Source organism: Tinamus guttatus, unplaced genomic scaffold, assembly GCF_059628265.1.
Source record: "Tinamus guttatus ecotype Peru unplaced genomic scaffold, ASM5962826v1 Tinamus_guttatus_pri_ptg001276l, whole genome shotgun sequence".
Lineage (NCBI taxonomy): Eukaryota > Metazoa > Chordata > Aves > Tinamiformes > Tinamidae > Tinamus > Tinamus guttatus.
In genome coordinates, this window is record NW_028289810.1 from 62,916 (window position 1) to 76,455 (window position 13,540).

The 13,540-nt window shown below is 72.2% G+C and overlaps 1 protein-coding gene across 1 annotated transcript in view; it reads left to right on the plus strand.

Moving 5' to 3' along the window:
• The first annotated feature begins 4,230 nt into the window (after positions 1 to 4,230).
• LOC148590535 (latent-transforming growth factor beta-binding protein 3-like) overlaps positions 4,231 to 13,540 on the plus strand; it is a 28,024-nt gene continuing 18,714 nt past the window's right edge. Inside the window, 7 exon segments of the mRNA XM_088538943.1 lie at positions 4,231 to 4,459; positions 6,909 to 7,232; positions 9,301 to 9,542; positions 10,439 to 10,544; positions 10,629 to 10,721; positions 11,685 to 11,807; positions 12,867 to 13,028. Of these exon segments, the coding sequence (XP_088395069.1) occupies positions 4,231 to 4,459; positions 6,909 to 7,232; positions 9,301 to 9,542; positions 10,439 to 10,544; positions 10,629 to 10,721; positions 11,685 to 11,807; positions 12,867 to 13,028 (1,279 nt within the window).

Sequence of the window (13,540 nt, forward strand, 5' to 3'; positions counted from 1 at the left end):
CCATAGGGACCCTCCCCATCCATAGGGGCCATCCCGGTCCATAGGGGCCATCCCGGTCCATAGGGGCCGTCCCGGTCCATAGAGACTGTCCCTGTCCATGGGGGGGGGGGGCATCCCTATCCGTAGGGACCATCCCCATCTATAGGGGCCGTCCCGGTCCATAGGGGGGCCGACCCCATCCATGGGGGCCATCTCTATCTGTAGGGGCCATCCCAGTCTGTAGGGACCGTCCCCATCCATAGGGGGGCCGTCCCGGTCCGTAGGAGAGCCATTCCCATCCATGGGGGCCATCCCAGTCTATAGGGACCGTCCCGGTCCATAGGGGGGCCATCCCCATCCATGAGGGCCATCCCAGTCTGTAGGGACCGTCCCCATCCATAGGGACCGTCCTGGTCCATAGGGGGGCCCTCCCCATCCGTAGGGGGGCTGTCCCAGTCCATAGGGGGACCCTCCCCATCCATAGGGGGGCCATCCCGGTCCATAGGGACCCTCCCCATCCATAGGGGGGCTGTCCCAGTCCATAGGGGGACCATCCCCATCCATAGGGGGGCTGTCCCGGTCCATAGGGACCCTCCCCATCCATAGCGGCCACCCCGGTCCATAGGGACCGTCCCGGTCCATAGGGACCCTCCCCATCCATAGGGGGGCCATCCCGGGTCCATAGGGACCGTCCCGGTCCATAGGTGGGCCATCCCTGTCCATATGGGGGCTGTCCCCATCCATAGGGGGGCCGTCCCGGTCCATAGGGACCGTCCCCATCCATAGGGGCCACCCTGGTCCATAGGGGGGCCATCCCGGTCCATAGGGACCCTCCCCATCCATAGGGGCCGCACGGCGCTGCCTACACCGTAAGCGCTTGTGTCACTGCCCCGTCACCCGTGTGCGACTGTGACGTAAAACACCAGGACCTTGTTGGGCTGCTCGCGCTGTCGTCTTGTTCATCCGGTTGTGATCAACCAACTGGTGTGACTGGTGGGTCTCATTTGGCTAATTACCTTGTTAATTGTGTGTGATGAACCCGTTGGATCTGAGCAATCTCATTGTCCTGTACAACCTCTTTATGGGGTAACGAACAACCTGTTTAGGGGGTCCTCGTGGAGCAGCTCCCTTATGGAGATGGGACGGGTGTTGATTCCCGATGACTGACGATTCCCTGCGCCGGAAGCACCGGCTACACCTGGAATAAAGTGTTGGACGGAGCCGACGGTGGCGGCTGCGCTTGTCTCCCTCCCGCCGCGCGGTTGTGCCCACTTCTGACGCCAACCAGAACTGGGTTTGGACCCCCAAAACGGAGCCCTTGGCCTCTGCTCCTGACCCCAACCAGAACCGGGTTTGGACCCCAAAACGGAGCCCTTGGCCTCTGCTCCTGACCCCCAACCGGAACCGGGTTTGGACCCCCAAAACGGAGCCCTTGGCCTCTGCTCCTGACCCCAACCAGAACCGGGTTTGGACCCCCAAAACGCAGCCCTTGGCCTCTGCTCCTGACCCAACCAGAACCGGGTTTGGACCCCCAAAACGGAGCCCTTGGCCTCTGCTCCTGACCCCAACCAGAACCGGGTTTGGACCCCCAAAACGGAGCCCTTGGCCTCTGCTCCTGACCCCCAACCAGAACCGGGTTTGGACCCCAAAACGGAGCCCTTGGCCTCTGCTCCTGACCCATCCAGAACCGGGTTTGGACCCCCAAAACGGAGCCCTTGGCCTCTGCTCCTGACCCCCCAACCAGAACCGGGTTTGGACCCCAAAACGCAGCCCTTGGCCTCTGCTCCTGACCCAACCAGAACCGGGTTTGGACCCCAAAACGGAGCCCTTGGCCTCTGCTCCTGACCCAACCAGAACTGGTTTGGACCCCCAAAACGGAGCCCTTGGCCTCTGCTCCTGACCCCAACCAGAACCGGGTTTGGACCCCCAAAACGGAGCCCTTGGCCTCTGCTCCTGACCCAACCAGAACCGGGTTTGGACCCCCAAAACGCAGCCCTTGGCCTCTGCTCCTGACCCCAACCAGAACTGGGTTTGGACCCCCAAAACGGAGCCCTTGGCCTCTGCTCCTGACCCAACCAGAACCGGGTTTGGACCCCCAAAACGGAGCCCTTGGCCCCTGCTCCTGACCCCAACCAGAACCGGGTTTGGACCCCCAAAACGGAGCCCTTGGCCCCTGCTCCTGACCCCAACCAGAACCGGGTTTGGACCCCCAAAACGGAGCCCTTGGTCTGCATTGAGGAGCCCCAAAGCACCCCCTGAGCCCGGGGGGGAGGCAGCACCGGGGAACGGGCTCCATCCTGCAGCTCCGGGGCCTCCGGAACAGCCTGGGAGCCCCGGGAGCCTCCGGGAGCCTCCGAGGGGAGGACGGAGCTGCCCTGGCTGGGCCCAGGGAGCCCCAAACCCGGGGGGCTCTTCCAGCTCCACCAGGGCAGGAGCGGCCGCCTCCGTTCCAGAGCCCAAAACGGGGGGCTGAGCCCCAAAAAACGGGACTGAGCCCCAAAAAACGGGACTGAGCCCCAAAACACGGGGCTGGGCCTCTATTGTGGAGCCCCAAAACGGGGGGCTGAGCCCCTGTTGGGAGCCCCAAAACACAGGGCTGAGCCCCAAAACAGGGGCTGAGCCCCAAAACACGGGGCTGGGCCTCTATTGTGGAGCCCCAAAACAGGGGGCTGAGCCCCCCTTTCCCAGCTCTGACCCCCCAAGGCTCTTTGGGAGCCCCAAATGCAGCTCCAGGGCAGCGCAGGGGGCTGGGGGCAGCCCCCAAATCCCAGGATTCTCCTGCCCTTTGCGGACCCCGGGAGCCCAAAAAGGGGCCTGTCTGGACTAATCAGCCACGCCCCCGCTCCTTGGCCACACCCCTTCATTTGACTGCATCTCATTAACATGTCTTTAGCATCTCATTACGCTGCAGCTGCACCCCCGGCCACGGCGCGGCCGCCCCGCGGGCGGCAGCCCCGCCCCCGCCGCTCGGCCCCGCCCCCGCCGCGCGGCCCCGCCCGGACCCCGGCGAGCCGCGCGTGACGTCACCGCGCCGGCCCCGCCCCCGCGCGGGCGGAACTGCCCGGGCCTCGCGCGCCGGAAGTGCCTCGCCGCTCACGTCCGCGCGGAACGGCCCGCCGGAAGTGCCCCCCCTTGTGCGCGCCCCCGCCGGAAGTGAGAATAAACCCGGTGCCACCAGCGCGGGGGGGGCGGGGCCCGGGCGTCCGGGGGGAGGGGCGACACCTCGCCCCCCCCCCGTGAGGCCCCGCTGGCTCTGACCCCCCCCCCGGAATCCGCCCATCCCCCCGCCCCCCGAGCGGCCCCGCCCCCCACAGTTGTCCCCCCCCCCCCGTTCTCCTCAACCTCCCCCCCCCCCCCCCGTTTTGGCCCCGGGGTCCGGCCCCGCCCCCCCCCGGCGCTGGGCGCGGGCCCAGGCGTCCGGGCCCCGCCCCCTCTCCCCGCCCCCCCCGCCCAGGGGCTGGAGCGGGGCCCGGGAGTCCGGGCCCCCCCCCCCGGTGCCACAACGAGCCCGGCCCCCCCCTCCCGGTGCCCCCGTGGGCCCCGGCGTCCGGGCTCGGCGCTGCCCCCCCCCCCCCCGGCCCGGTGCCCCCCCCGCCGCCCTGGAGCGGGCCCAGGCGTCCGGGGTCCCGCCCACCCTCCCGGTGCCAGCGCCAGCCCGGGCTCCCCGCCCACCTCCCCCGTTCCAGCGGGGGCCCAGGCGTCCGGGCCCCCCCCGCCCCCAACGTCCGCCCCATTCCACAGGCAGCCCCGGGGCCGGCGGGGCCCAGGCGTCCGGCGCGCGAGCGAGGGGGGGCCCGGCGGCCGCTGCAGCCCCGGGAGGGGGCCCCGGCGTCCGGGCCGGGGGGGTCCCGGGGACCGGGGGGATCCCGGTGTCCGCGGGGGGTCCCGGTGTCCGCGGGGGGGGGTCCCGGTGTCCGGCTGCTTTTCGGGCCGGGGGGGCCCTGTGCCTGGGCCGGGGGGTCCTGGTATCCGGGGGGGTCCCGGTGTCCCGGCCGGGGATTCCCGGTGTCGGGAGCGGGGGGGTCCCGGTGTCTCGGATTGGGGGGTCCCTGTGTCTGACTCCTTGGACCGGGGGGTTCCTGTGTCCGGGGGTCCCTGTGTCCGGGGGTTCCTGTGTTGAGGGGTTCCCGTGTTTGGGGTTCCCGTGTTTGGGGGTCCCCGTGTCCGGGGGTTCCCGTGTTTGGGGGTCTACGTGTCTGGGGGTCCCCGTGTTTGGGGTTCCCGTGTCGGGGGCCCCGGCGTCCGGGCGCCATGGCGGGCGCGCGCTGGGCCCTGGCGCTGCTGCTGGCGGCGCTGGGGGGCCCCGGGGGGGCGGCCGTGGCCCGCGAGCGCTTCAAGGTCGTGTTCGCGCCGCTCATCTGCCGCCGGACCTGCCTGAAGGGCCAGTGCCGGGACAGCTGCAAACCGGGCACCAACATGACGCTCATCGGCGAGAACGGGCACGGCGCCGACACGCTGACGGGCTCCGGCTTCCGCGTGGGTGAGCGGGGACGGGGGGGACATGGGGACATGGGGACATGGGGACATGGGGACATGGGGATGGGGACATGGGGACATGGGGATGGGGACATGGGGACAGCTGCAAACCGGGCACCAACATGACCCTCATCGGGGAGAACGGGCACGGCGCCGACACGCTGACCGGCTCCGGCTTCCGCGTGGGTGAGCGGGGACACGGGGACACGGGGACATGGGGATGGGGACACGAGGACATGGGGACATGGGGACACAGGGACATGGGGACATGAGGATGGGGACACCGGGACACGGGTATGATGGCACGGGGACACCGAGGGTACCAGTGACAGCAGCACGGGGACACAGAGACAGTGGGGATGGTGGCACAGGGACAGCGGGGATGCCATGGGTACCAGTGACAGCAGCATGGGGACATGGGGACAGCAAGGATGGGAACACAGGGACACTGAGGGTACGAGTGACAGCAGCGCAGGGACACTGGGCGCCCCAGGGACACTGGGGACACGGGGAATGGCAGCGCAGGGACCCTGGGGACACGGGGACATGGGGACACGGGGAATGGCAGCGCAGGGACCCTGGGGACATGGGGACATGGGGGACACAGGGACAGCAGCGCAGGGACCCTGGGGACACGGGGACATGGGGGACACGGGGAATGGCAGCGCAGGGACCCTGGGGACATGGGGACAGCAGCGCAGGGACCCTGGGGACATGGGGACGCCGTTGCCGCGGGCGGCGCTGGCAGCAGGACGGACTCGCGGGGCCAAGAGGTGGCGGCGCAAAACGGGCACCAAAACCAGGGGACACGGGGGACACCGGGGCCGCGTGCGAGGGGTGCACGACGGGCGTGCAACGGGCACGGGATCCATGTGCAACAGGCACGGGAGCCACGTGCAACGGGCACATGATCCATGTGCAACGGGCACGGGATCCGCGTGCAACAGGCACACGACGGGCACATGATCTGCGTGCAACGGGCACAGAATTCACGGGCAACGGGCACACGATGCATGTGCGACAGACACGTGACAGGCACACCATGCGTGTGCAACGGGCACACCGTGGGCACGGGATCCACGTGCAACGGGCACACAACCCATGTGCAATGGGCACGGGATGCACATACAACGGGCACGGGATCTGCGTGCAATGGGCACGGGATGCATGTGCAACGGGCACGGGATCCACGTGCAACGGGCACACAATGGACGTGGGTCTGTGTGCAAGGGGCACACGATGGGCACGGGATCCACGTGTAACGGGCACACAACCCATGTGCAACGGGCACGGGATGCACGTGCAATGGGCACGGGATGCACGTGCAACGGGCACGGGATCCACGTGCAACGGGCACACAACCCATGTGCAACGGGCACGGGATCCATGTGCAACGGGCACGGGATCCATGTGCAACGGGCACAGGGCTGGGGACGGGGACAGGGACAGGGCTGGGGACAGCAGCGGGACGCAGGGAGGGGACACCAGGGCCCTGCAGCCCGCGGGGACGGGGGGCACCCGGCGCTGTTTGCACACGCGTGTGCGCACGCCCGGACACGCCAGCGCCGTGCACAGCTGTGCGGGGAGCCTGCGTGTGCACACGTGTCCGCGCACACGCGTGTGCGTGCACCGGGGGGGGCCGTGCACCCGGGGGGGGGCTGTGCATATTTTGGGGGCTCCATGCACATTGGGGGGGCCGTTCCCCATGGGGGGGGCTGCGCCCCACGGGGGGGCCGTGCATGGGGGGTCTCCGTGCACATTGGGGGGGCTCCGTGCCCAGTGGGGGGGGCCGTGCACGGGGTGGGGGGGCTGTGCACCACGGGGGAGGTGTGCACTATGGGGGGGGTCTATGCACCATGGAGGGGGGGCCGTGCACCCCGTGGGGGGGCCGTTCCGGGGGGGCCGTTCCGGGGGTTGCTCCCCCCCCGTGCCCCCCCCGACGCCGTGCCCCCCCCCCCCGCAGTGGTGTGCCCGCTCCCGTGTATGAACGGCGGGCAATGCACGTCCCGGGGGGGGGGGGCTGTTCCGGGGGGGCCGTTCCGGGGGGGCCGTTCCGGGGGTTCCCCCCCCCCGTTACCGCCCCCCCGACGCCGTGCCCCCCCCGCAGTGGTGTGCCCGCTCCCGTGCATGAACGGCGGTCAATGCTCGTCCCGCTCGCACTGTCTCTGCCCGTGCACATTGGGGGGCCGTTCCGGGGGGGCCGTTCCGGGGGTTGCTCCCCCCCCCGTTACCCACCCCCGACGCCGTGCCCCCCCCCCATGCAGTGGTGTGCCCGCTCCCGTGTATGAACGGCGGTCAATGCACGTCCCGGGGGGGCCGTTCCGGGGGGGCCGTTCCCGGTGGGGGGGCCGTTCCGGGGGTGGGGGCCGTTCCGGGGGGGCCGTTCCCGGGGTGGGGGCCGTTCCGGGGGTTCCCCCCCCGGTGCCCCCCCCGACGCCGTGCCCCCCCCGCAGTGGTGTGCCCGCTCCCGTGCATGAACGGCGGTCAATGCTCGTCCCGCTCGCACTGTCTCTGCCCGCCCGACTTCACCGGCCGCTTCTGCCAGGTGCCCGCGGGCCGCGCGGGGGGGGGGGCGGCCCCCCCGCCGCCGCCGCCGCCGCCGCCTCCCGCCGCCCCGGGCGCCGCCGAGGCCGAGGCCGCCAAGGTGGCCGTGTACGCGGTGCAGGTGATCGCGGACGGCCCCGCCGAGCCGGCCCCGGGACACGGCGGCGGCGGCGGCCACGTCAGCCACGCCACGTTCGTGGTGCCGCTGGGGCCCGGGCACCACTCGGCCGAGGGTACCGGAACCGGGCGGGAACGGGGGTTCTGGGGTCCCGGCTGGGGGGGTCACGGGGGGCCGGGATGAGCGCACTGCAAGGGGGGGGGGTCCCGGGGGGGTCCCCACGACACCGGGTGTCTGTGCGGGGGGGGGGTTGGGGTCCGGCGGGGGGTTTTGGGGTCCCCCCGGGGGTCCCGGCTTGGGGGGGGGGCACGGGGGGCCCGGGATGAGCGCACTGCAAGGGGGGGGTCCCGGGGGGGTCCCCACGTCACCGGGTGCCCCTGCAGGGGGGTTTTGGGGTCTGGCGGGGGGGGTTTGGGGTCCCCCCGGGGGTCCCGGTTGGGGGGGGTCACGGGGGGCCCGGGATGAGCGCACTGCAAGGAGGGGGGGGGTCCCGGGGGGGGTCCCCACGTCACCGGGTGCCATGCGGGGGGGGTTTGGGGTCCGGCGGGGGGTTTTGGGGTCCCCCCGCGGGTCCCGGCTTGGGGGAGTCGGGGGGGGGGGCCTGGTTTGGGGGGTGTCTCGGTTTGGGGGGTCCCCAGCTCTGGGGGGGTCCCATCGCGGGGGGAGGGGGGGCGCAGGGTCTGGGGGTGTCCTGTCCCCTGGGGGGGCGGGTCCCATCCCGGGGGGTCCCGTGCTATGGGGGGGGTCCCATCCCGGGGGGGGGGTCCCGGCGCGGCTGCCCCGTCCTGGGCGTCCTGTCCCATCCCGGGGGTGTCCCCGTCCGGTTCCGGGGGGTCCCATCCCGTCCAGGGGGTCCTGTCCAGTCCATGGAGGGTCCCATCCGGTCCCGCGCTCCCGACCCGGGGCTCCCATCCCGTCCCGGGCTCCCGTCCCCTCCATGGTGGGTCCTGTCCCGTCCCGGGGCTCCCATCCCGTCCCCGGGGCTCCCGTCCCGTCCCTTCCATGGCGGGTCCCGTCCCATCCTGTCCCGGGGTCCCGTCCCGTCCCGGGCTCCCGTCCCCTCCATGATGGGTCCTGTCCCGTCCCGGGGCTCCTGTCCCGTCCCCGGGGCTCCCATCCCGTCCCATCTCGTCCCATCCCGGGGTTCCCGTCCCGTCCCGGGGTTCCCGTCCCGTCCCGGTGCTCCCGCCCGTCCCCGCGCACGGTGCGAGGTCCCGGTGCATGGTGGCTCCCATCCCGTCCCATCCCGTCCCGGGACTCCCGTCCCGTCCCGGGGTTCCCGTCCCGTCCCGTCCCGTCCCGGGGCTCCCATCCCGTCCCGTCCTGTCCCATCCCGGGGTTCCCGTCCCATCCCGTCCCGTCCCGTCCCGGGGCTCCCATCCCGTCCCGTCCCGTCCCGTCCCGGGGCTCCCATCCCATCCCGGGGTTCCCGTCCCATCCCGGGGCTCCCGTCCCGTCCCGCTGCTCCCGCCCGTCCCCGCGCACGGTGCGAGGTGCCGGTGCATGGTGGCTCCCATCCCATCCCATCCCGTCCCGTCCCGGGTTCCCGTCCCGTCCCGGGTTCCCGTCCCATCCCGGGGTTCCTGTCCCGTCCCGGGTTCCCATCCCGTCCCATCCCGTCCCGGGGTTCCCATCCCATCCCGGGGCTCCCATCCCGGGGTTCCCATCCCGTCCCGGGGTTCCCGTCCCGGGGTTCCCGTCCTGTCCCATCCCGTCCCATCCCGAGGTTCCCGTCCCATCCCGGGGTTCCCGTCCCGTCCCCGGGGCTCCCGTCCCGTCCCCGCCGCTCCCGCCGTCCCCGCGCGCGGTGCGAGGTCCCGGTGCATGGTGGCTCCCATCCCGTCCCGTCCCGTCCCGGGGCTCCCGTCCCATCCCGGGGTTCCCATCCCGGGGTTCCCGTCCCGTCCCCGGGGCTCCCCTCCCGTCCTGGGCTCCTGTCCCGTCCCATCTCATCCCATCCCGGGGTTCCCATCCCGTCCCGTCCCGGGTTCCCATCCCCTCCCGGGGTTCCCGTCCCGTCCCATCCCATCCCGGGGTTCCCGTCCCGTCCCCGGGGCTCCCCTCCCGTCCTGGGCTCCCGTCCCGTCCCGTCCCATCCCGTCCCGGGGTTCCCGTCCCGGGGCTCCCGTCCCCGCCGCTCCCGCCGTCCCCGCGCGCGGTGCGAGGTCCCGGTGCCCCCGCAGCGCAGGCGCCGCCGCCGCCGCTGCTCAACGTGCGGCTCCACCACCCGCGCGAGGCCTCGGTGCAGGTTCAGCGGCTGGAGCCGCCCGCGCCGCCCCGCTCCGCGCTGCTGCTGGCGCCCGCCGCGCCCCCCCCCGCCGCCGCCGCCCCCCCCCCGCCGCCGCCGCCGCCGCCGCCGCACGGCCGCCCCCCCCCGCACAAACCGCTGGGGCGCTGCTTCCAGGAGACGCTGCCCAAGCAGGCCGTGAGGACCGGGGGGGGCACCGCGGGGGGACACCGGGGGGGGGTACCGGGGGGGGGAGTACCGGGGAGAGGGACCGAGGGGGCGGGGACCAGGGGGGAGCACCACGAGGGCACCGGGGGGGGTACCGGGGAGAGGGACCGAGGGGAGAACCGGGGGGGGCACCGGGGGGGGGGGCACCGGGGGGGGGACTGTACGGGGGGGGTACCGGGAGGGGTACCGGGGGGGGTACCGGGGGGGGTACCGGGGGGGGGAGTACCGGGGAGGGGGACCGAGGGGAGAACCGGGGGAGCACCGAGGGGGGGGCACGGCGGGGGGGGGACTGTACGGGGGGCAGGTACCGAGGGGGCACTGGGGGGGGGGCATCTGGGGGAGGACGGGGGGGGTCAGGGGACGCAGAGGATGTCGGGGGACACAGGGGACACAGGGACTATGCAGGGGGACACAGGGGGTGCCTGGGGGGGACAGGGGACACAGAGGATGTCCAGGGGGACACAGGGGACACAGGGACTATCCAGGGGGACGGAGGGGACACAGAGGGTCCCAGGGGTCTCTGAGGTTGACCGGGGGACACAGGGGGATACAGGAGAAGTCCGGGGGGGCACAGGGGACACAGGGGGCGCCCAGGCAGTGCCAGGGGGACACAGTGGGTCCTGGGGGGTCCCGGGGGGTCCCGGGGGGTCCCAGGGGGTCCCGGGGTGTCCCGGGGTGTCCCGGGGATCCCAGGGTGTCCCGGGGTGTCCCGGAGGGTCCCGGGGGGTCCCGGGGGGTCCCGGGGTGTCCCAGGGTGTCCCTGGGTGTCCCAGGGGATCCCAGGGGGTCCCGGGGGATCCCGGGGTGTCCCGGGGGTCCCGGGGGTCCCGGCCGCGCCGGGCGCCCCCAGCTCGCGCTCCCCGCAGTGCGGCAGCAACCCGCTGCCCGGCCTCACCAAGCAGGAGGATTGCTGCGGCAGCATCGGCACCGCGTGGGGACAGAGCAAGTGCCACAAGTGTCCCCCGCTGCAGTGTGAGTGCGGGCACGGGGGGGGGCTTGGGGGGGCCCCGGCGTCCGGGCCCCTCCCGGGACGCAGGATTTGGGGCGGCCCCGCAGACTCGGGGGTGCAGAAGACGGGCCCGATCCGGGGGGACGGCGGCGGCGACTGTCCCCAGGGCTACAAGCGCCTCAACAGCAGCCACTGCCAGGGTAGGCGCGCGGCCGGCGGTGCACACGCGCGTGTGTGCGTGTGTGTGTGTGTGCAATGCACGTGAGTGTGTGTGCGTGTGTGTGTGCAATGCACGTGAGCGTGTGTGCACGCGTGTGTGTGTGTGTGTGCAATGCACGTGAGTGTGTGTGTGCACGCGTGTGCATGCGTGTGTGCGTGTGTGCAATGCACGTGAGCGTGTGTGCGTGTGCGCAATGCACGTGTGTGCGTGTGTGCACGCGTGTGCATGCGTGTGTGCGTGTGTGCAATGCACGTGAGTGTGTGTGCACGCGTGTGCGTGCGTGTGCATGTGGGTGCATGCGTGTGCGTGTGCGTGCATGCGTGTTCTCACACACACACAGCGTGTGTCATGCAGGGCACGTGCATGCACGCGTGTGTGTGTGCAATGCACGTGCGTGTGCAAGCGCGCCCACGCGTGCTCACCATGGACAGCAACAGCAGCATGTGCATGCGCAGTGCATGTCTGTGCATGGCGTGTGCAGGGTGCATGCCTGTGGGTGGTGCATGGCTGCACATGCACACGCGTGTGCACAGTCCTGTCGCACGCGTGTGCTCCGCAAACATCGAGTGCGCCATGCAGCGCGTGTGTGTGCGCATGCACGGGGTGCATGCAGTGTATGTGCACACAGTACATTCCCGCGCGTGCACACGTGTGTGACACGACTTGCACGCACGTGTGCCCGCAGACATCAACGAGTGTGCCATGCAGCGTGTGCGTGTGCATGCACGGGGTGCATGCAGTGTACGTGCGCGTGGTGCATGCACACGCGTGTGACATCGCTTGCACGCGCGTGTGCCCGCAGACATCAACGAGTGCGCCATGCAGCGTGTGCGTGTGCATGCACGCGGTGCATGCAGTGTATGTGCACGGGCTGCGTGCAGTGTACGTGCGCGCGGTGCATGCACACGCGTGTGACACGGCTTGCACGCGCGTGTGCCCGCAGACATCAACGAGTGCGCCATGCAGGGCGTGTGCCAGAACGGCGAGTGCCTCAACACCCAGGGCAGCTTCCGCTGCGCCTGCAAACCCGGCCACGCGCCGGGGCCGTCCCGCAGCCAGTGCCTGCGTAAGGGGCGGGGGGGGCATGGGGGGGGCTTGGGGGGTCTAGGGGTCCAATGGGGGGGCCCGGGGGTCAGTGGGGGTTGGGGGGTCCTGGTTAGGGGGATTGTGGGGCTTGGGGGGTCCTGGGGGCCCAGGGGGAGGTGTGGGGGGTCCCAGGGGGTCCTGGGGGACCCTTGGGGGTGCCCCGAGGGGGTCCGGGTGGTGCTGGGGGGTTATGGGGGGTCCCAGGGGGTCCTGGGGACCCTTGGGGGTGCCCCGAGGGGGTCCGGGAGGTGCTGGGGGGACATTGGGGGCCATAGGGGGGTCCTGGGGGCCCTTGGGGGGCGCCCCTGGGATCCCAAGGGTGGTCGGGGGGTCCTGCGGGTCCCAAGGGTGGTCGCGGCGGTCCCCGGGGGTTCCAAGGGTGGTCGGGGAGGTCCTGGGGGGTCCCGGATGGTCCTGGATGGTCCCGGGGGGTCCCGGGGGTCCTGGGGGTCCTGGGGTGTCCCAAGGATGGTCAGGGGGGTCCCAGAGGGTCCCGGATGGTCCCAGGGGGACCCAGGGGGTCCCGGATGGTCCCAAGGGTGGTCGGGGGGTCCTAGGGGATCCTGGGGGGTCTGAGGGGTCCCGGGGGGCCCCAAGGGTGGTCGGGAGGTCCCGGGGGGTCCTGGGGGGCCCCAAGGGTGGTTGGGGGTCCGGGGGGTCCTAGGGGATCCTGGGGGGTCTGAGGGGTCCCGGGGGCTCCCAAGGGTGGTCGGGGGGTCCCAAGGGTGGTCGAGGGGTCCCGGATGGTCCCGGATGGTCCCAGGGGGTCCCGGAGGGTCCCGGATGGTCCCAGGGGGTCCCAGGGGTTCCTGGGGGTTCCTGGATGGTCCCAGGGGGTCCCGGAGGATCCTGGGGGGTCCCGGGTGGTCCCGGTTGTCCCGGGGGTCCCGGGGGTCCTGGGGGTTCCTGGATGGTCCCAGGGGTTCCCGGGGGCTCCCGGAGGGTCCCGGGTGGTCCCGGTTGTCCCGGGTGGTCCCGGGGGGTCCCGGGTGGTCCCGGGGGTCCCGGGGGTCCCGTGCGGACCGTGCGGCGCCCGCAGCCGAGAAGGCCCCCGAGGAGAAGAGCCTCTGCTTCCGGCTGGTGTCGGGGCCGCAGCAGTGTCAGCACCCGCTGCCCACGCGGCTGTCGCGCCAGACCTGCTGCTGCAGCGTGGGCAAGGCGTGGGGCGGGCGCTGCGAGCGCTGCCCGGCCGACGGCACCGGTGTGTGGGAATGGGGTGGGAATGGGAGCGGGAACGGGGACGGGAACGGGAACGGGAATGGGAATGGGAATGGGAATGGGAATGGGAATGGGAACGGGGGCGGGCGCTGCGAGCGCTGCCCGGCCGACGGCACCGGTGTGTGCGGGGTGGGAATGGGAATGGGGTGGGAATGGGGATGGGGTGGGAATGGGAACGGGAATGGGAATGGCAAGGCGTGGGGCGGGCGCTGCGAGCGCTGCCCGGCCGACGGCACCGGTGTGTGGGAATGGGAATGGGAATGGGAATGGGAACGGGGGCGGGCGCTGCGAGCGCTGCCCGGCCGACGGCACCGGTGTGTGGGAACGGGAATGGGGTGGGAATGGGAATGGGAATGGGAACGGGAACAGGAGCGGGAACGGGGGCGGGCGCTGCGAGCGCTGCCCGGCCGACGGCACCGGTGCGGGATGGGATGGGGATGGGAATGGGGTGGGAATGGGAATGGGAATGGGAATGGGGATGGGAATGGGAATGGG